The sequence below is a fragment of the Ursus maritimus genome, unplaced genomic scaffold (assembly GCF_017311325.1).
Source record: "Ursus maritimus isolate PB19 unplaced genomic scaffold, ASM1731132v1 scaffold_17, whole genome shotgun sequence".
Classification (NCBI taxonomy): domain Eukaryota; kingdom Metazoa; phylum Chordata; class Mammalia; order Carnivora; family Ursidae; genus Ursus; species Ursus maritimus.
In genome coordinates this window covers 14,410,628-14,433,349 of record NW_024424119.1, presented here as the reverse complement: position 1 = coordinate 14,433,349, position 22,722 = coordinate 14,410,628, and the positions used below count along the sequence as shown (strand labels likewise).

Genomic DNA, 22,722 nt, shown 5'->3' with positions numbered 1-22,722 from the left:
TCGGTTGAGCAGCTGACTCTTGATTTTAGTTCAGGTCATGGTCTCGGGCTGGCTCTGTTCTCAGCAGGGAGCCTGCTTGAGGATTCTCTTTCTCCCGCTCCCTCTGCCCCCCCCACTCACGTGCACAGGTACACACTCTCTCTCTCTCAAATAAATAAATTGTTTTAAAAAAGATTATTCAACATAGTTCAGAAGTAACACATTTCTGATGGGAAAAAAAGCAAATAAAATGTGTGATTTATGCTAAATAACAATCTTCAAAAGAAAATTAAGACAGAGTAAAATTCTCAATTTGTTGATATTTTCAACATATTTTCTTTAAGATTTTATTTTATTTATTTATTTATTTGACAGACCGAGAGCATGAGCGGAGGGGAGGGGCAAAGGGAGAGGGAGAAGCAGATGCCCTGCTGAGCAGGGAGCCCCACACAGGCTGGATCCCAGGACCCCAGATCATGACCCAAGCCAAAGGCAGACGCTTAACTGACTGAACCACCCAGGCTCCCCTCAGCATATTTTCAAGAAATTAAGCTCCCAGAGTCTCTCTCTACTTTGAGAAAATGTTTTCCACTAACTCAACCTCTCACTCCCCCTCTCAATATTCCATTTACAATAGTAACAGTTGTGAGATGCACTTGATTCTAATATTAATGCTAGACCTCCAAAATAAGAAAGAGAGAAGTCTGGATACACAACTTAGTTTCACAAATAATTATTGGACTCCTATATCACTGTGTTATTCAACATGTCTAGCTTTAGCAGAAAGTCACTTCAGTAGTGTCTAATGTTTGGATACGTGATGCCATCCCCCTTGGCTTGTGATGGCCTATTGAGCTCTCTTCAACTTGAGAGGACTCTTTCATCATGAAATTTCGGGCAAACAAGAACTGTACGTTACTGGTATCATAAGATACACAAGCCAAGATTGGCCTATTGTTTTTAAGTGGGTTCTCTGCCATGATTAAACAATAAAGGATAACGTTATTCAAGAACAAGCTTCGATGAGAAGGTAAAATTTGATAAAATGTGGAAATCAACTATTTAATGCGGGAACTGAGTTCAGTATACTTGCATGTGTACACAGGAAGAACTCTGAGCTTGCCTAGCACACACGAAGTCTGGATTCAGTTAGGCGTGTCTGGAAGGAGGTAGACAAATCATAGAAGCAGAAGATTTCTGATTTCATAATTAAATCGTCCCTTTGATCTCATCTCCCTCTATCCCTGTGTCATTTAAATCAGTGAGGGAACCACCGTATGGGGTATTTTGGATATTTTTCCGTGGCATTTTTGGTTGTAATAAGGACTTGGGGGCCCTCTGGGCTCAAAGATAGGCCCAAAGGCCCACACTACTGAATTTTCAACAACCCCTTGGACATTCATGTAGGTGAAAATATGTGTAAATATTGTGAACTAAGAAGCTAAATTTATGTTTTAGATGTAAACATAAAGGCCTTGAAATATAATGGTCTGGCTAGGTAGCAATAAGGCCCCCAGCACTGACAATGTACTTTTTTTTTTAAGATTTTATTTATTTATTTGACAGAGATAGAGACAGCCAGCGAGAGAGGGAACACAAGCAGGGGGAGTGGGAGAGGAAGAAGGAGGCTCATAGCAGAGGAGCCTGATGTGGGGCTCGATCCCATAACACCGGGAATACGCCCTGAGCCGAAGGCAGACGCTTAACCGCTGTGCCACCAGGTACCCCCTGACAATGTACTTTTTAAATACCATTCTCAACTAAAAAGAATCAATGCTCCTTGGAGAAATGGTTGATTCTATATATAGTACATGAAATGTACAAGATAAAACTGGAATACGTTGTCTACCAAAAATCAGGGATTCTGTCAGAGACTACTGGAGTCACATTAAAAAGACTCAGGAACCAACCTGCAGAGGCTCTCACTGGCCAAAGATAGGCCTTGAGCATCAATAGGAATGATAATTATAGTGGATGAAAACACATCAATTATGTTCAAATCCTCAAGTTTACAACAATTCAAAAATCATTAGTCACCTTTGAAAGAAGCTGGAAGTTCAAATCATTAGTTTTAAAACCCATAAATAAATTCGAAAATAAAGTACTTACCCTGTCTTTCTTATATATACCTGAGGGCAAACAAGTAGATAGCAAAGGAAGCTTTCTCCTTACAGAAGTATTTCAGCTAGTAAATAAAGAAGGGATGGTAGAATTAGAATGCCACCATTTTGTGATCCCTAAGGAAATAATAGATTTAAGAAATAATTGTCAATGGCTGCTATAATCATGAGAAGCAAACAGATTATGTGCCTTTGGGTAGAAGTTTATACAACTTATAAAGTGTTTTTGCCAAAATATCAAACGTGAATCACATCCAGACTCTAGATCTAAATAATAAATTACAAGAAATACAGGTGACAGAGAAAAATGTTAAATGTCATCATGAGGAAGCACTCTGCAAAGTTCAGACTGCAGAGTTTCCAGAACTAACAATCCCATTCCTGCAACAAATAAATTGAGAAGAAAGAAAAAAAGAAAGAAAGAAAGACGGAAATCTATAGATTAAAAGAGACACAAGTTGGGGTGCTTGGCTGGCTCAGTCGTCAGTAGAGCATGTGAGTCTGGATCTCGCGGTTGTGAGTTTGAGCCCTACTTTGGGTGTAGAGATTACTTAAAAATAAAATCTTTAAAAAATAAATAAATAAAATATAAAAGAGACACAAGAGACTGGAATCACTATCAACCAATGTCAATGTGTTGATATTATTTTCATCCTTATCCAAATAAATAAATTATTAACAAAAATGTTATGTGTAAAAATTGGGAAAGACTCCATTATAGACTGAATTGTGTCTCCCCGAAATTCGTATGTTAAATCTTTAACCTACAGTATCTCAGAATGTGACTATATTTGAAGATAGGGCATGTAGAGAAGTGAATAAGTTAAAATGAGGCTGTTGGAGTGAGTCCTAATGCAATCTGACTAGTGTCCTTATGAGAAGAGGGAATTTGGACACACAAGAGATTACCAGGGGCTTACATGCACACAGGATAACTGTGTGAAGAAGCAGCAGNNGACCACCCGCAAACCAAGGAGAGAGACTTCAGCAGAAACCAAACTGTGAGAAAATAAATTTCTGTTGTTTAAGCCAACTAGTCTGTGGTATTGTTTTATGGCAACCTTGGAAAACGAATACAGATGCTAAAATGTTCACCGTTCAATTAAACTTAAATAAATATGGGAGGGGCGCCTGGGTGGCTCAGTTGGTTAAGCATCTGCCTTCGGCTCAGGTCATGATCTTGGGGTTCTGGGATCGAGCCCTCCCCGAGGAACTGCTTCTCCCTCTCCCACTGTCCCTCCCCCCTGCTTGTGCACTCTTTCTTTCAAATAAATAAATAGCTCTCTTTTTTTAAAGGAAAAAAAGAAAGAAATATGGGAATATAGAAAAAGATATACTATGAATCCTGAAGCATAAATCTCAATTGACAAAATGGAGAGAATCAAGCCTCCTGATGGGAGGTGGGTCATATATAGTTTGAAAAAGCCCCCAAAATGATTTCTTTTTTTTTTTAAGATTTTATTTGTTTGATGGAGAGAGACAGCCAGCGAGAGAGGGAACACAAGCAGGGGGAGTGGGAGAGGAAGAAGCAGGCTCATAGCGGAGAAGCCTGATGTGGGGCTCGATCCCAGAACGCCGGGATCACGCCCTGAGCCCAAGGCAGACGCTTAACGACTGAGCCACCCAGGTGCCCCCCAAAATGATTTCTAATTGTCTTCTCTCCCGACTTAGAAATCTTGGACCCAACCACATGCAAAGTTATGTCACTGTTTCTTTTGGTCACTCAACTGATATGTATTCACACTTTCATAGTGAGTTCATATATAATTTCACCAACTAGAATATGAACATTATCACTGGAAATTTGCATTATTTATAATATTGAAACTGATTCTACTCATTCCCTTCTTTTCAAAAAAAAAAGATTTATTGATTGATTGATTTGTCAGAGAGAGAGAGAGGGAGGGAGAGAGAGCACAAACAGAGGGAGCAGCAGGCAGAGGGAGAAGCAGACTCCCCACTGAGCAAGGAGCCCAATGTGAGACTCAATCCCAGGACCCTGGAATCATGAGCTGAGCTGAAGGCAGACACTTAACGGACTGAGCCACCCAACCATCCCTCTACTCATTCCCTTCTATTTACCTCCAAAATCCTATGCCAATTTACCATTTACTTTCTCTCTCTTCTCACTTATAAATTATCAACCCTATTAAATGGCATAGCTGTGACAATGCTAAGTTTCAGCTGCCCTCTATGTTCCCATCCACTTCATCTCTTAAATGTGTTTAAAGCATTAACAATAGGTTGTGTTTCATCCTAGAGACAGCTGGGTTTCAGGGAGAGATAAAATGTTTCATTATCTCACCCTATTGTTCAAGACAAATGTGCTATTGTATTACATGGAAATGTCATCTTTGAAGTCTATTAAGAGTGTGCTGTGAGGTGAACCATCTGGAAAACACCATGTAGGCTGGAAAATAATTATAAGCCAGTTCATTGCACTTTTTTTTTTTTCCAGTTAAGCCTACCATGACAGCTGCTAAAAACACTACGTAGTGTTAGGGGTAGAGGCTCTGACACCACACAGGTTAGACTCTACCTTCAACAATGTTTAACTAGTATGCAAGTTACTTAATTTCTTTGATCCTTTTGTCTTGTCTGTAAAATTGAGAAACTGATACATTTTGCATAGGAGTGTTATGAGAGTTAAACGAAATAATACTTGTAAATAACTTGGAACAGGGTAGACATTAAGTGTATTTCTCCCCTCTTCTTTTAAATATAGAGAATATTTCATGTTCTTTACATAGAGAACATTAGATAATCCAGTAATATTTGGAAATCAGATTGAGCGGTCCATTGTAAAGATGTTTTGTAAAGAAGTCCATCAAGTTTCTATATGGTTCTTTGAATTTCAGGGGAGAAAAAGGATTGGAAGATCAAGTGTGAAGCTTTCCCAGGAATTCTCAGTCTGGAGTGGGTTAGGACCACCCAGACACGCTTACTAGGAAGGCGCTGTCCGTGGTGCTAGTAATCGCACGTATCGCTGGCAACATTTCCCCCGCTCAAAATTCTTGTCCAGTCAACTTACTTGGTGAAGCTCACATATCTGCCTCGTGGAAGAGTCTCAATCATTCGGCTAATTGTTTTTTTCCCTATCATTCCATTCTTTGTCTACGTCCCCCTCAACTAAAAACAATTTTCTTCCATCTCCTTATCAACTCCAAATAGTTTTCATTTTTCAGACACTTCGGCCATGCTTACCATTTAAGAAGGTGGCTCAAAAACTGGCTCAAGCTATCTTTTTCTGACTTTTTGTTAAGTTTCAGAGAAATCCAAAGCTCAAATCTAGGACACAGGAAAAAAATTTTGATGCATTCTTTAGAGACTTTAATCTGGTAACTCCTCTAAGAACCCCCCTGCATCTCCATCTCGATTTAAGTTCCCCTCTTCTTACTCCCAATATATCCCAAAGATACATCCTCAGTAAAGTTACAGCATTAAGTTGAAACTCTCTATTTATTAGTTTTGGATGCTATCAGGGAGACTTTCTTAAAAGCTAGCACCCATATCTTCTTCAATTGTGGACTCCTGGAACATATGACATACTGAGATAATTTTGTTGAACTAATTTAATTACTGGATCCATTAGAAGAAGGACCCCCCAACAACACTCCTTTAAAAGGCAACCTGCCTTGTTACGTTTGGCTGTGCACTAAATTTCAGGGTAGATAGGCTGTTCTGATGAAATACTCTGGACTGAGTCCATTTGCTACCACATCCACCAATATCAGTCTGATGACTCAGCCCCTCAGAGTGACTGCCAAAGAAACAATGCCACCCATTTCAAAACTCTGGCTTCCCACTGTCCATATTTCCTCTTCCTTCTCCCATTCTACCTACACATCTGTAATCCCCAATACACCATGGGTGGGGACAGGCCCCAAAGACTGGTAAAAAACAGCTCATCTATGTTTTTCAACCAGAAATAGACTTCTATTCCTCTGGCCAGACCAAGGAATGGAGCCACTATCAACAAATAAAAGGACTTTTCTTTTTCAGATAAGAATGGAGTTTCAAATAAGAGAGAAAAATAGAGAAATTAAGAAGCTGAAAACTAAGAAATGAGGGTGGGGTAAGAGAGAGGGAAAAATGGTTATTAATGCTGCCTCCTTCCCTTCCCTCTCCAGGTGGATTTCAACTCTGTCTCAGTCAGTAGATCTTCATCCCTAAGCACCACTTCCATGGGCTCCCCTGTCTTTGAAGAGCTCTTCCTTATTCTTCAATGGATTGGGGAGGGGGAGTCTAAGCTAAGGTATGCTAGAAGAAACATGTGAAACAAACTCTCCTTTGTGAGTAAGCAAGCAATTGCCCTTCCTTAGGCACTCTTTCTCTGCACTCTGAACCAAAATTAATCTTGTAAATAAGAACTGTTCCATGTTAGAAGAAGCTCAGTCTAATGTAGTTCCTCACCAAAGCTTTCGGGCAACAGATACATAACTTGTGGTTCTCTTTCTATTTTAATTGAACATCAGCTGTAATTTTTTAAATATTTAATGCAATGCATATGTTAACTGACCTAGGAAGATTGGGAAGAAAAGCAATTGGCCTTTAAACTTCAGAAGAGGATTTAATGACAGGTTCAGCCTGTTTAATGACAGGCCCAGCACCACACCCCTGTTTTATTATGCTTCATTATTACTGCATAAATTTCCTTTATTACTCATGATAAATAAAAATCAAGTACTTGCGAAGTGGGTTTAAATAGGTAAGAGTGCAAACAAAAATATTATTCAAATATCATGAAACTGGAATCTCAGATTCTTAAAATATATATTAATATTTTTTAAATGTCTCACGTGTACCAGGTTGTCATTATCATTCTCAAAACAGGTTTGTTTTTTGGAGGGGTGTGTGTGTGTGTGTGTGTGTTGTACCCATTATTCAAAGATAAAAAGAATAAAAAGCACATTCAAAACAGGATTCTCAGGATTTTTCACCGTGACTGATTTTTTGCTAATTCAACTAAGAAGACACACCCAAAAGAGAATTGCTAAGGTTGATGCAAGATGTGAAGCTAGCGAAGTTCAAGTACTCCCTGGGGATGAATTTAACCTGCATGACTGGTGCAAAGCTGTCACTTTCAGATATCTTAAGGGAGACAAAATTATTTTAAATGCCTTTCTCTTAGCCAGTCGTTCAATTGCACAAGGAAGGACTAACGTCTCCAGAGTGAAACCAGCTGGCACAGGGCTGAAGGAATAGAAATCCTCTGCTCCGCCTGCTGGAGGGAGGAGATTAGGAGCTGAGTGCATTGATTCAACTTTTCCAAAACCTTAGCTAAGGCCTTGCGGGACACTGGGCAAGCAAGACAGCAGGCTCCGCGCCCGCTGTCTGGCGCATGCGTCCCAGCACCGTCCGGGCTGGCTCCCCCCCAATCACACACCCCCGCCCCTACCTCGTCTGCTGTAACGTCATCTGCGGGCCAGGCCTCCCGGCCAGCACAGTGGGAAGTGCCAGCACAGTGGGAAGTGCCAGCGCTGGCCGGCCGGACAGGGGGGCGGAGCCTAAGGGGGTGGGGAATGCCCTGCCCGGCCGCCCAGCTGGAAACGGATTCATTCCCCGCCGGCTCTCCACCTAGCCGGAGCAAGGCTCGGCAGTGAGAACGCTGCGACGCGCCCGCACTTGGCTGCCGGAGGCGCCCTGCGCTCGGCTGCGGCCGCACGAGGCGCTTTTTCCCAGGAGCGAGCCGGGAAAAGCCCAGTTTAACCACGAGTGGCTCAGCCATTGCACGGGCCTCCAAGCAACAGAAGGACGACGAAAGACTGTGAAGCTGACCTGAACTTTCCCACGGAGGGGAGAGGGCGCCAGGGCGAGGTGGGGAAGAAGGGAGGAGTGTGGCGAAGCTCACGGCCAGCGGTGGATTATCCCGGCCAGTCTGCGCCTGCGGGCTGCGAAATGCGCGAGGAGGACAAGGGCATGCTCGGTGGTGGCGGCGACGACGCGGGCCTGGCCAACGCCGCGGCGCAGGGGCAAGTGGAGACCGTGCGGCAGCTCCTGGAAGCGGGTGCGGATCCCAACGGAGTCAACCGCTTCGGGAGGCGGCCGATCCAGGTAGCTGGGGCCCTGGGGCCTCGCCGGCAGGGGGCGCATGAACAAAGGGGAGCGGCCTCCGTGGGACGCGGCTGGGACCGAGATCTTCACCAACATACCTGTGTTTCTCTTCCTTGAGGTGTGGAGCCCAGGTGTAAAGCAGGTTCTCCCCCACCAAGGATCCTAAAGAAAGGGATTGAAAAAAACCACTACTTCAGTTTGGTTTTCTTTTTAGTAGTGGAAAAAATGTCAATATCCTCTCTCCGGTCTCATGATCACAGATGGCAAGGGACAGACTCAACTGGGGAGAAAAGGAGAGGTTATTTGGAAGGAAAACTTTTGATTTGTCTGCCTTTCAATAAATATCGATCACCTTTCATTGATAGAGATAATTAAATGACAAATTACACAATGTGGATTAGATTTGAGGAATCATGCAGAATCATAGTGCATGAAAAAAATTACCGTGCACTTCTAGGCTGCGATATGAAATTCTTTGTATTCTTTTATCATAGAGGCAAACTGAATACAAAGAGATAAACCAGTATTCCTCGACCACAGTACTTAATTCCTTTTACATTAGCAGCGGCTCTTGAGTGTTACATAAGAAAAAATATGCTTCTATAGATTTTTGTTCAATTTTCATACAGAGATTACAAAAGCATGCTTGCAGCAACTGTTAGGTCCTTTTTAAATGGCAGAGGGTCTACATAAGTAATTTGCCTCTTCATTGTTAAAATCCTTTATTCAATATGTTTATGCATCCCTTCAATTAGTACTAATATTTTTTAATTCCTTTAAAATCCAAGGTAATATTTTGTGCTTTATTGTTGACTATAATGGTTAGTATTCATCTCAATGTCACATTCTAGAACCAAGCTGTTATTAAGGAATCTTATTAATTGTGTAGATTTTTAAAGAAAATATATGTGCATTCCTTTTACATTCTTAGAAAAGTGTTATAAGAAATGAGGGATAGCTTGGGGTGCCTGGGTGGTTCAGTCGGGTTAAGCATCTGCCTTCCCCTGAGGGGTCATGATCTTAGGGTCCTGAGGTCCAGCTCTGCTTCTGGCTCCCTGCTCAGCAGGGAGTCTGCTTCTCGCTCTCCTTCTGCCTCTCCGCCCTCCCCCGCTTGTGCATGTGAGCCCACGCGCACATGCTCTCTCTCCAATAAGTGGATAAAATCTTTAAAAAAAATGAGGAATAGTTTAAAGCATCAAAAAATATTATAAAGTAGTTCTTAAAGACTTCAAATGATATTAATAATTTTAAAAAGATTTTAATTATAGTTTTAATTCATCATTTTTTGAGATACTAAGAACCACTTTTTTTCCCTCTATATATGAAATATCTTACATACATCACTAGTGGAAATGATAACATATCATGGTTTTTAAGGGAGGAAACGGATGTTTCTAATATTCATGAAACAAAAAATACAATCTTTCAATTACATGGTACATTTTAAAATACATAAACTCACAAGAACAAATAACTCCATTTTGGATATTTGGTTATCAAAAACTGTTTTATTGTTAAAATAAGAAAGTAAATGCTTGTATAAAGTACATATACACAAGTGGATGCTACAGGCTTATGGCTCCAAAACATCTTTTTTCTAAATTATGCATTGCTCTGATTTGACTAACATCCAAGCTCTTTTTTACAGAGCAAATTATTTACTATCTAACATTATAAAATCCTATTACATTATAAAATCCTGTACAATGTAAATATAGTGTTTATGTTACATGTTTGTTACATTAATATATTACCCTTTGAACTTTGTCCCTTACCTATAATGTAAACTTAAAATATTAAAAATGGTAAATCATCTGTTAAAAGAATAACTTGTTTTCATCATCTCATAAGACTAGACCTGACATTATTTACTTTTTCCCCTCTAGCTCCAAATTTGGCTCAAACTCATATTCAGTTTATGAGCACAGGCATATATGACAGTGAAATGTAAAAGCCTCCCACAGGGGATTTACGAGGCAAACTTGACAACTTAAAACATTATTTCTCCTCTAAAGCATTACTCTCTTAAAAATATCAGCTGACTGCCTAGTAAATAGTTTTAGATTCTGGCTGAGGCGGGAGAGACATCAAGGGAAATAATCTAAGACTTTAAAAGCTTTTAAACCTAGCTCCGCCCATAAACCATTTAACAAAATAGATTCCCACGTTCCAACGGAAATCAAAATTTTCTTTTTCGCACAACGACCATTAGCGCTTTATTATCAGCTCTTTCTTGTCTCCGCATGTTTGAAGAATAAAATGAAACTCAATTAGGGCTGAGTAAAGAGTTGGGGGGGGGGGGGCCGAGGAAGGGGCTGTTGGGATTGCATCAGCAAACGAAGCTTAACCAGTCTCCCGAGACTTGTAAGCGCCCCTGCGTTAGGTGGCTACTTCATGAATACGTATTTCTTTGAAATGGTTCTACCTGTCCAGGCCCAGGCCTGCATCTCGCTGTCCTGACCACTGCCGCCCTGACCACTCTGCTCTCTCCGGCAGGTCATGATGATGGGCAGCACCCGCGTGGCCGAGCTGCTGCTGCTCCACGGCGCGGAGCCCAACTGTGCCGACGAAGCCACCCTCACCCGACCTGTGCACGACGCGGCCCGGGAGGGCTTCCTGGACACGCTCGTGGTGCGTACCGCGCCGGGGCGGTCTCCGGAGTGCGCGATGCCTGGGGCCGCCTGCCCGTGGATCTTGCTGGAGGAGCGGGGCCACCGCGCCGTCGCCCGGTACCTGCCGCAGCTGCAGGAGACTGGATGGCGGGTACCCCAGCCGCCCACAAGGACATTTCTTTTCTCCCTGTTCCCCACCCCAACTTAGTACAAGGGAGGCTACAAATGTGAGGGCGGAAAGCCTGAAAGCCTTCCAGCCTTGACTCACCGTGGGGAGGAGAAGCAGACCGTGAACACATTTTTTTCTTTCTTCTTTTCCCCTGATCCGCTCCTCACACTACCGCGCAGCCAAACACAGAGGCGGTGTAAATGGATTTCCAGAGAGGTTTAGGAGCTGAACGTGAAGCTCCCAGGTGTCCTTTACTCTTCAGGTTTCTGGAAAAGCGGCCTGTAAAATCCGTAATCTAATTTGCGGTGTCTGCCGAACTTCACAGGAAAGACACTGGCAGCAGAGTGCGCAGGCGGCGATGATGGGATTTGAGCGAGGCAGATGACACGTTTGCCCCACTGACTTGAAGGAGCGTCCTGGAAGCCCTACTTTAGGTTTGAGGCTCCGGGACTAGAAGGAAAACTCTGAAGACCGAGGAGACGACAACGACGATGCCGAAGACAAGTTCGACAGGCAGACGTGGGCATCAGGAGGTGCCCAAGGCTTCACGCTGTGTGTTGCCACGCAAGTCACCCGCGAAGCTTCCGGACCTGCACCCCCGAGTCACCGGACAGTGACGGGAAAGGAGGATTCGAGAATCTGCCCACAGGTTCTAAGATCCCTGGTCAAGAAGACGCAGAACAGCTCTTGGAGAGGAGCGGGTGCTTCTGTTTGTTATTCAGTCAGGGAGATTCTTGGGAGTTCAGAAGTCAGAGCGCTGGACTACGTGCTGGATTGTAGGGAGAGCAACTGTCGCGATTAACTGTAACAATTTGCTTCATCTATATACAATAGGATAAAGAAGCCCCCAGTCCCCCTCTGTGAGATGAAAAGATTATGTGATATTTTGTACTTTTGAGTTGTTCTTCAGTAACACTCTTACTGGGGAGGCTTTAAATGACAAAGTAACTTGGTAAAGAGGTGAGAAGAACTACAGCCTTTAAATGAAGCTCTGGCACAGTGCCAAAGCTTAGCCCATTCATCCTTAACCTATTTATTTCTTCGTTAAATTTTCTGACCCTTCCCTTTACTAGAGTGTCTCAGGGGGTCAAACTATGAAATATTCCAAATATCTTTTAGAAAACCGATGCACTTACCCAATAAATTATCTCGGGGTATTTCCCAAAGGGTTGCTGAAAGAGTAAATTGAGTATAAAACTGTTGAAAATATACAATGGTGGCTCCCAGAATGTCTTCATATCTGCTGAACAAACTAAAGGTGCAGCACTTTGGGATTTAATGTCCAGTGTTGTGTAATTCCTTACACCACTGGAACAACTGACCAGTGCTTTAATAAAGAAAAATCAATAGATTGGACTCCAAGGTGTGGCTATTTTGGTTTAAAAATGTATGATCATGGATTTACCACTAACTCCTGAGAAACGTTAAAGACTCAAAGAGGTTCACTTCTCTCACTCTTTGTAATAATTATTGATAAATGATGCCTACAACAATTTATAAAAACTGCTACACATACTAGGAAAAGATTTATGGAGTGGGTGTGTGTGTGAGACAGAGAGAAACAGAAAAAAAAAATAATTTGAGAGACCAAAAGAAGGGGTTTCTATAAATTGAATTTAAAAAATCTTTACTTCCCCATCAATTCTTTATACCCAAATGACTACATTCCTGGGGAAAGTTAGCTGAGAATCAGAGCATCTCTTATTGGGAAAAACAGGTAAACAATTATTGACACATAACTTGCGCCAGGCAGACATTAAAATACATCTGTTCATTTAATACTTAAACCTGAGAGATGGGTATCATTTCCCAGATGAGAACAAGATAGAGAAATATTAGTTGATTATTTTTTATAATAGGGTATAATTTTTCCAATGTTCAAGACATGTTCAAGATTCTACCAAAAGAAGAGTAAGCAGAATTAGTGATCTGGGAAAACAATAAAGGTCATCTGAAGAAGCACTTCTGTGGACTGTCTTATGTAGAAAATGCTAAAGTCAACGTCACTTAAAATACAAGAGGTCTGGGGCGCCTGACTGGCTCAGTTGGTAGAGCATGTGACTCTTGATCTTGAGGTCATGAGTTCAAACCCCACATTGGGTGCAGAGATAAAGAAAGAAGGAAAGGAAAGGAAAGGAAGGAAGGAGAAAGAGAAGGAAAGAAGTAAATTTTCAAAAATAAAATAAAAGAGGTCTGCTTTCATGTATATGTCAGCAGCTATTTACAACCAAATTCTGACATCCTAAGTTTTCATTATTAACAATCTATTGAGTCATTCATTGAAAACTTGAATAATTTGGGGGTCGGTAAAATTTCACAGTGTTCAATTAACTAAGCTACAAATAGCTATGAACATAGAGATGATAGATGACAACATATGTAAGAAAATACAATTTTAATTTTAAAAATTAGTTGAAGGAGCAACAGTTGTGTCACAATACTTTCCATGATCTTCTCCTGTTCTATGTATAACGCCAGGGAAGAAAGAGGGAAGGAAGGAAAGAGAAGTTAGGACCTGATTGGAAAATGGAAGACCTGGGCCCCAGTACTGGTTCTCCAACTACATGACCTGAGTCCTGTGACTTCAATTAGCCTCAATTTCCCTCATCTATAAAAGGTGGGAATTAGACTAGATGACTCCAAAGTTCCCTACCACCACCAAATCTTTACCCCTTTATGAATTTGTGGAATATATGACTGTAGTGGGGTCTTATATTTTATCAGTAATAATTGTGCCATACTATGAGTCAAGGAAAGATACATAGATGAATAGAGAGGAAAGACATATTTTTAAATTCTGGAGCCCTGGGAGGGGAAAAAATCTTTATTAAGCACCACTTCCACCAGTTATTTGAAAAATTACAGACAAATTTGCGAGAGCTAGGAGCAGAAAGGATGCTTCGCAAATTAATAGTTTAAAATGTTAAGGTCCTTCTCACTTTGTTTTACCTCTCATTTTCCCTGTTGCTTTTTGCATTTCTCTGAGAACACTCGAAGCCACTAGAGGAATTAGTTTCTTTTTTTTCTTTTTTTTCCCCATAAGCTTAAAATTCTTTATTATGACGGTCTGAGTTAGGTGATAGTCACTCAACTAATCCAAATGGAATTAGTTTCTTAAAGTGAGATAAGCAAGTAGACCAATAGATTTATAAAGTAATGCGAAGTAGGCATTGCAAACTAATATAAATGATAGCAAGAAAAAGTGGTTTTATTTATTTTTTTAAAGATTTTATTTATTTATTTGACAGAGAGACAGCCAGCGAGAGAGGGAACACAAGCAGGGGGAGTGCGAGAGGAAGAAGCAGGCTCTCCCAGAGAAGCCTGATGCAGGGCTCGATCCCAAAACACCAGGATCACGCCCTGAGCCAAAGGCAGATGCTTAACGACTGAGCCACCCAGGCGACCCGAAAAAGTGGTTTTAAAGTGAGCATATAACAAGGGATTCTGACCTAGAATGTGTTGGCTTAGGAATTAGAACCAAGAAAAAAGCTGGGGCTGGGGCACCTAGCTGGCTCAGTAGCAGAGCATGTGACTCTTGATTTCTGAGTCTTGATTTTGGGGTGGTGAGTTCAAGGTCATGCTGGGCTGTAGAGCCTACTTAAAAAGAGGGAGAGAGAGAGAGAAGGTTGGAGAGATCAGAAAGAACAAAGTGTAAAGGCAAGAAAATGCTAAAATATGTAGACGTTAGAAGATAAGTAACTCTGTAAATAGCTGTCATGCATCTTACAGACCCATTTCTAAAGGGTCTGTACTTTCTGGTTTGTTTCTATTGGATTCCTTGAAACTTTAGGTCCTTACATTTTGCCTGGGGGATAGTAGAAACCAGCTGGTTAGGGAAGACTTCTGTATTACCTAAATGTGTACCTGTCAGCTATTCAGGAGGGCAGAGAAGGAGATGAAAGCAACAAAAGGAATACAAGGAGGAAGAGCTTGGTGGTGTTTTGTGGAAGAAGGGCCAATAATTCAACAGAATTAATCAAATCAAACCAAAACAAACTTACATGGTCTACATACTGACAGGATTTGTGAAATGTTCCCAGGCCTAAAATTATTAGAATCTGCTCATTCCCTACTGCCTTGGTTTTCTATAAAACTTTTCTCAAGTTCAGCTACGACATATAAGGTGGCTCCTTTCTTGCCTCTTGACTCCCCCACTCAGAAGATTTTTTTTTTAAGATTTTATTATTTATTTGACAGAGAGAGAGACAGCCAGGGAGAGAGGGAGCACAAGCAGGGGGAGTGGGAGAGGAAGAAGCAGGCTTCCAGCAGAGGAGCCTGATGTGGGGCTCAATCCCAGAACACGAGGATCACGCCCTGAGCCAAAGGGTAATGCCACCCAGGTGCCCCAAGAAGATTTTAATATCATTCCATGCATAAGGAAAAGAATTGCTTTACTTTTAGAAATGGTAACCTTTGTATGTCATTTATGTCTATCATTTATATTTAATTATATAATTAATATGTAATATTAATTTTGCCAAAAATTTGCTTTGAAACCAGAGCTGCTAATGAAATACTATGTAACTAGCGTGGATTACATATTAAGCACACTGACATAAATCAACACGTACATCAAAACTGAACATCCAACTCTGACTTACTAATTTGAAGTTGGAAATAAATAGAAACCAAAGATTTTGCTGGGGATAAACCCCTGAGAGGTGTGTGACGATGACATGCTGACTATCTCACAGCCATCTACCTTATAGTGGAGTTTACAAAGGAACCCCAAACACCTATTAATCCCTTTCCCACTCAGAACCCCTGGCATTAGAGTTCCAGTACCTGTGGGTATGAGTTGCTGGGTTCTACCACCTCTCCGTAGTTCCCTGTATCTCCTCCCAACATGCCACCTAGAGTTATAAACACTAACCTTGCCTAAAATATTCTGTCATCTTCTACTAGTCTCTAATCTCTGGACTGCCTTGGATAGAGTCAGCACATACAGATCTATTCCAGGATTGCAGGAGCCTTTGATCTGCTGAAATCTCACCATAAACAAAAAAATGTAATGCCATCCTCTCTCTAGAGAAAAATTAAATGACATTTCATTTTACATTCGCCTCACATATTTATTATGTCTTTAGGAAGATAGTGCTGTCCCCGCCAGTCATTGGAGACCAACATATAGGGACATGGTTCTCAGTCTTGGCTCCATATTAGAATAATCTATAATGATTCTAAAATTTAGATGTATTGACCATCGGGACTACAGAATTAGAATCTCTAGGTTTGAGATGTCTGTGGTGGTTACTTTAAAATTCTTGTTCATGGTAAACTTTCAAACGGTACCAAAAAAATAAACAAAATTAAGAAAAAATCTCCTAAAACCTTACTACCCCTCCCCAGTCTCACTACTCAGGGGAAACCACTATTTTTAATTATTTTAAATTAACCTTCCAGAAATATAGGTACATATAATTGTAAACAGCTCTCCCCCAGTGCACACATTTGGAAAACATAAATGGGATCAGACTATTCCATAACTTGTTCTCTTTGATTAGTAATAGATCTTTGACAACTTCCATTATCAGGACAGATAGATGCACTTCATTTTCTTATGGCTGTATAATTTTGTATTGTATGGATTAAAGCCAGTTTAAAAAAGAAATCTATTGACAAACGCATACATTATCTCCTTTTTCCCTTCTTACTTTTTTTTCTTTGCTACTATATATGATGCTATAAAGAATCTTTTTTGCATCCTGACATGAACTATCTGCAGAAATTTATAGGAGAGAAACTGCAAGCATTAAGAATACATCTCTCTCTCTCTTAAAAAAAAAAAAAAAGAACACATCTGTCTCTCACACACCCATGCACACAAAGTGTGTGTGCATATGTGTGTCTCTGTGTAAAATCGTTCTGTACTTATATGTGCATGTGTATATATCTTCAATATTACATATGAGTGTTTGTATATGCACATATATATTTTTTTCATACTGGTATGAGTTATTGAGTGGAAATGCTGAGTTAAAGGGACATATATCTTTATATACGTGTATAAACGTATCTGTATATATAAAAGCACAAATATCATAAATACAAATATATGCATGCATGCATAACATTTATCTCTTTCCATACATATATATACACCGTACATATATGGTATGTATATTTCCATGCATATATTTGTGTATGTGTATCTTTGCATACTTCCATTGAATTATAGGAGAGGAATTGCTAAGTCAAAGGGACACATAAGTATGTTCAATTTTTATAAATACTCTAAAGTTGCCTTCCAAAACAATCACACCAAGTTACAATAGTGTGTGTGATTGTTTCCTGATGACTGTACCAACATTATCACTCCTTTTTTCATTTTTGCCACACCCATAGATATGTCATTGTTTCTGTTACTTTTCTTTACTAATGAGTAAACTGAGTATCTTTTCATATATTTTTCTGACCATTTGTATACGCTCTACTATAAGCTACCCACTGTATTCTTTGCTCATTTTTCAACTGGTTTACCTTTTTGTTCATATATGTATTTATTTATGTATTATAAAGTTAATCTTTTGTCATATGTTCAAATGATAGTTTTAAAATCTTGCTTATGGTGATTTTTATCTTATACCTTTGGGGCTTTCAGTTTGAACATGTGCAATATTACAGAAGTTTCTCATCGAATTCTGATTACCAAGAGTTACCGGAGAGAAGAAACTAATACCCTGGACATTATGGGGGGCGGGGGGACAGGTGGCACAAAACAAGTTATATTAAGTAAAATATCTTCTTCTATCTCTGCCTGTGGGATGAGTTTGCTGATCCAAAATAGAAAATAATTTTCCTCCATTAAAAAATTAAGAGAGATCTATGCCCTAAACTTATGAGTAAGAAAAAAACTGACAGAGCTGAGAGATCAGTTTTTTTAGACCAAAGGAAAAGAGCAAAGAAAAGAAATCACATTGGGTGATTCTCTGTCTGCACAAATGTCCCACGGACAGCTCACTCCCTATTGACCCCAGCCTTTAGTACAACAGAAAGAGCACAAGGCTTGTAGTCCAAAAACCTTCTTCTTCCCCCCCCCCCCAAACACCTTCTTGATGATTCCAGCCCTAGCACTTGCTAGCCATAGACTGTCCAAGATTTGAGCCCCTCTGGGCCTCAGTTTTCTCACCTGTAAAACAGAAGCAGTAATCCCAAATTCAAAGGGCCACTGTGAGGGTACAATAAGTAATACAGGTAAAAGTGTGTCCACAGACTAATGCTCAGTCTTTGATCCTACTTGTTTTGAAGAGCACACGGCCAAAAGTCATTTGGAATTCCAAAGCCTTTGTAATGCCACAATGGTTGTTTTGCTAAAGATTCATCTTCATAATTGTATTTTGCTTAGCCTACTGTTAAAATTGCATAGAATTCCCCTGCATGCCCCAACTTACAAAACACAGGTGTTGGGCAGCAGGGGGAAAACCAAGATGGAATTTAAGTTTAACTTTTAAATTGTATATTCATTGAACACAGGGCTTACTGTATAATGAATGACCTTACTTAATGCTCTTACTCAAATGGCATTCCCCTGAAGTGGGCAACTTCCCTTATCCCCAGGACAAGTCTAGGTGGAGGTGAAAGGGCTACAGGTTAAGCTATACAGGCCCAATCAATACAGACAGATTCCTGAATTTAAACTTGTCTGGAAACCTGAGGCTCAGCAGACCCGGCAGGCATAATGGGATGATAGGCTATTTAATATTAGGTGTCACCTTGGCTAGGTGACAGCACGAGCTGTTTTGTCAAACACCAGTCAAGATGTTGCTAGGAAGGTACTTTTTAGGTATAACTAACATTTCAATCCACAGACTTTGAATAAAGCTGATTAGCCCCCATAATGTGTGCGGAACTCACCAAGGCCTTAAGTGAAAAGTCAGGTTTTCCAAAGAAGCAGCAATTCTTTCTCCAGGCTGCCTGACTCAAAACTGCAGCATCAACTTCTCCCTGGGTCTCCAGCCTCACCTACCTGTCCTGGAGATTTCAGACTTGCCAGCCCCTAGAATCAGGTAAGCTAGTTTCTTAGAATAAATCACACACACAGGCACACGCACACCCAACCTATTGGTTCTGTTTCTCTGGAGAACACTAATAATTTCAAGAGATGTGCAACACAAGTCTTCTTCCATGGTTTACTGCCACAGCTACTCCCCTGCCTGGAAACCTTTACTCTTCCACTTCTCCAAGTTCCTTCAATAATAGCATGCTGGCATCATTTTTCCTCCAGGATGCTTTCTCCGAACTACCTACCCTCTAAGATGCCCCTCCTCTGTACCATAAAATAAACTCTCCTCCTTATAATTGTATATTTTTACTAATCCATCTCCTCTATGAAGTTTTTTTGGGGGGAGGGGATCATCAGTGTAATGCAAAGAGAGCAGGATCTGCCTGCCATGGAGTTTACAGACTACAGTTTACAGACTACAGATGAAGAGACAAATCACAAAAAAATAAACAATTACATAGGATAATTTCTGTTCAATAAATGCTATACAGAAAAAAAAAAAAACACCACCACCACAACAAAAACCATGGTGATAAGATGCGGCCTGAAAGAGGGAGAGTCTCTGAGCAGGAAAACTTGAGAAGAGATCTGAAGAGATCTGAAGGAGAAAGAGCTAGCCTTATGAAGACCGAGAAAGGGGATTCAATCTGGACCGAGGAGTGGCAAGTAGCCCCGGCAGGGAACACGGCGTTCTGGAAATTCCGAATAAATCCTATAGGAGAGGGGAGAGGCGCGTTTGTTAAGATCTGGATACTCAGAGTAGCTATTTAAGACTGCTACCTAAGTCTCAGTTCATCCAACCCGCCTGGTGGGCGGCTAAGTCATGCGATGAGGGAGGGATGCGGAACCGGAGGAAGCCTGCCGCCAGACCTGGCCTCTCGGTGATGTTCGGTGGCTTAGGCAACGCAAACCTCACTTTCTCCACGTACCGCGGGGGTTGGCACCTGATCTATAAGGCCCTGTCCGCTCTCACGCTGTGGGTCCTCTTCTGCCGCTAAACCACCAGGCCCGGGCACAAGTAGAAGAAGCCACAGCGCGGCGGGCCACCTTTAAGGTTCCGCGAAGACTGGGCCTAGCTAGTCCCACATCCTCTGTTGCACGCCCGGCCGGCCAGGCCGCGCCTGCAGCCGGCGAGGCTCTAGATCGATCGCGACTGACTGCAGGCCCCGGACGTTGGGGCACCGGGTCAGCGCCGCCCGCCTGCAAGCGGCGTCCTGGGCTCGACTTCCCGCCTTGGTGGAGCCAGCGAGCCCGCGTCCGAGCTCCATCCAGCCCGGCAGCCGGGGACCTGCCAGGCTGCGCTCTGGAACTCGGCTCCTTGTCCTCAGGCCGCCTCTGTATCCTCGACTCACCCCTCCTTTATGCTGCTGCTTCCTTTCCTTCCCCCGCTTTTCCTGTGCGGAGTGGACCACGGCGGGGAAGGGCGAGGAGGAGGGAGGGTGACCGGCAATAAAGAATCAGTGGTGTGGAAGAAAAGAGGGGGCAGGGGGAGGAAGGGAGGCGCGGGGAGAGCGACCACGCTGAGGAGTCCGGCAGCGAAAGCGGAGGGTGTCGGAGCGCCGGGAGGGTGGAGAAGGAGGAGGGCTGCCGGCCGGGAATCAGTGACAGCGGGGAAACCGGGAAAAGCGGGGAGCAGCCCATGGGGGAGGGGACTGCCCGGGGCAGAGGAAAGAGGAAGAAGCGTTCAGATGTTGCGCTGCTTCTCGAAGGTTAAAACCGAAAATAAAAACTGCCTGGCTTCTCCGCCCAGCCCCGCGCCCTCGGCGACGCGGGGAGCCGAGAATGGAAGAGGTGCCCCCGACCCCGCAGGGACCCCGGGGTTGGGGTTCGGCTCCACCTACCTGGTGGGGCGCCCGGCCCGCCGCTCCCGCGGCGCCAGCGCCACTCAGTGTCCAGATGTCGCGTCGGCGGCAAGCAGCGGTTTCCTTTAATTTCGCTCGTTTCCCAAATCTAGAAGTGGAGCTTAGCGCCATTTCTTTCAAAACCGACATCCAGCCTCCTGAATGGCTGATACGGCGCTGAGATGACCTTGCTTTTCCTTTCTTTTTCTCTTTTAAATAATTCGGTTTGCAGAGATGGACTACCCGTAGCGAGTGGCGCGAGGAATAAAAGAAGGCGGGCAGGGGAACGGGGGCGCGAGCAGGGCTGGAAGCCGCCGCAACGCGGTGGTTCCTGCTTACGGCCGTGTCAGGTGACAAATGTTGCGAGGGGGCGGAGGCCTGGAGATGCGTTCTGGCGACAGGCCCTTGAGCTGTCACCGCGTGGGGCGCCGGCGCGGAGGGTGGGAAGGTGGGGGAGAGCGCGGATCGGGCGGGAAAGAGGACGTGGGGGGAAGGGAGGGGAACCTTGGGTGCTTGCGGCCCGCGCGCGCGCAGCCCTCGGGCTTCACCGCCGGCCTTTCCCGCGCGCGCCGGGCGCAGAACGGTTCTGAGATCGGGGGAGGTCGGGGGGCGCGCGAGCGCGCGCAGGGAACGCGGGGGCGCGCCTGCGGGGCGGGGATGGGCGGGGGGCGGTGCGTGGGTCCCAGTCGGCGATCGGGGGGCGGGCGCGGCGCTGCCTACCTCTGATGCCAAAAGGCGGCGCAGCGGTCGCGGAGCACAGCGGAGGTGGCGGCGGCGAGAGTATGGTGCGCGCGTTTTTGATCACAGTGCGGATTCGGCGCGCTGGTGGCCCGCCGCGAGTGAGGGCTTTTGTGGTGCGGATCACGCGGCCGGCGGGTGAGTGGGCAGAGCCGGGTGTGCGGGCCGCTGCGGCCCTGGTGTTAAAGCTAGTGAGGAGCCGTCGCAGAGCGCAGCAGCCGCATCCTAGAAGAGCAGGTAAGAAAGGCCTCGAAAAGTCCCGGGCGCAGGCGGCCCTTGGAAGATTCTGTTTGGTATGATTTAATATAGATAAACCATCTTCCGGACCAGGATAGGAGGAGGAGGTTTCTAGGGGTTTCTCTCCCGTCTTTCCCCATTCGGGTTACAGTTACTTAGAGGTGCGGTGGTGCTCCCAATATATTGAGCCCAGAGCCCCCTTCGCACACCTCCTCATTGCCGTGAAACTTCGGGGCGCACCGGGAGATTCGAAACTCACCCCAGAAGTCGGTCAGTCGTGAATTTCCTGGGTGGGAGTCAGTAAACACACACACCCCCTCCACATACCACACACACACACATACACACACACACACACACACACACACACACACACACACACACAGTGAAGGTGTGTTTCTAGGGCACTTTATTTCGCCCTGGAGGAAAGTATTACTAACGGTCTTAGTTTTATGGGGGTCACCTGTTTTCGCTCCTGCCAGGTCGACCCTCTCTCCTTACAGTAGGTGGAGGATGTTCCAGGGTGGGGGCTCGCACATGGTGTAAGTTCAAGAAATAGTAAACACCGATCGAAGGAGCAAGCACTTGCTTTTGTGGTCAGTGGAGAGTTGGGCTTTGGTGGTAAGGTGGAGATCTCATTTTTGGAGCCCTAACTGATTCAAACTGCTCGGGATGGTGCTTAGCAAAATGTTTAGCAAAAAATAGACCTACAGTGGTGAGTCTGAGAAATCACAACCGATCATATTTTAATCATCTCAGGCCACAATTAACACTTTAAAAAAATGAGGCCTACTTACTGAAAAACAAAATCCTAGGTAGTTTTGTCCTCAGATCAGACAAATCTTTACTCGGTGTAATTTCCTATAACCAGAATAATTGAAAATACATATTGCTACAATATGCAGAATCCTAGTTAGAATTTGGGTATAAATCTAAAACCAATTTAACGAGGCTTCATTTTTGTGACCTT

At 43.3% G+C, this 22,722-nt stretch overlaps 1 protein-coding gene across 1 annotated transcript; it reads right to left on the bottom strand.

The window, feature by feature from the left end:
* Positions 1 to 11,648: 11,648 nt before the first annotated feature.
* On the bottom strand, positions 11,649 to 21,969 carry LOC121103143. Its single transcript, XM_040632321.1, has 5 exons — positions 21,918 to 21,969; positions 21,498 to 21,740; positions 20,778 to 21,421; positions 12,071 to 12,106; positions 11,649 to 11,703 (listed from the first exon to the last, which is right to left on the bottom strand). Exons 1-5 carry the CDS (start codon positions 21,967 to 21,969, stop codon positions 11,677 to 11,679), a joined length of 1,002 nt encoding a protein of 333 aa, XP_040488255.1. The 3' UTR covers positions 11,649 to 11,676.
* Positions 21,970 to 22,722: the final 753 nt, after the last annotated feature.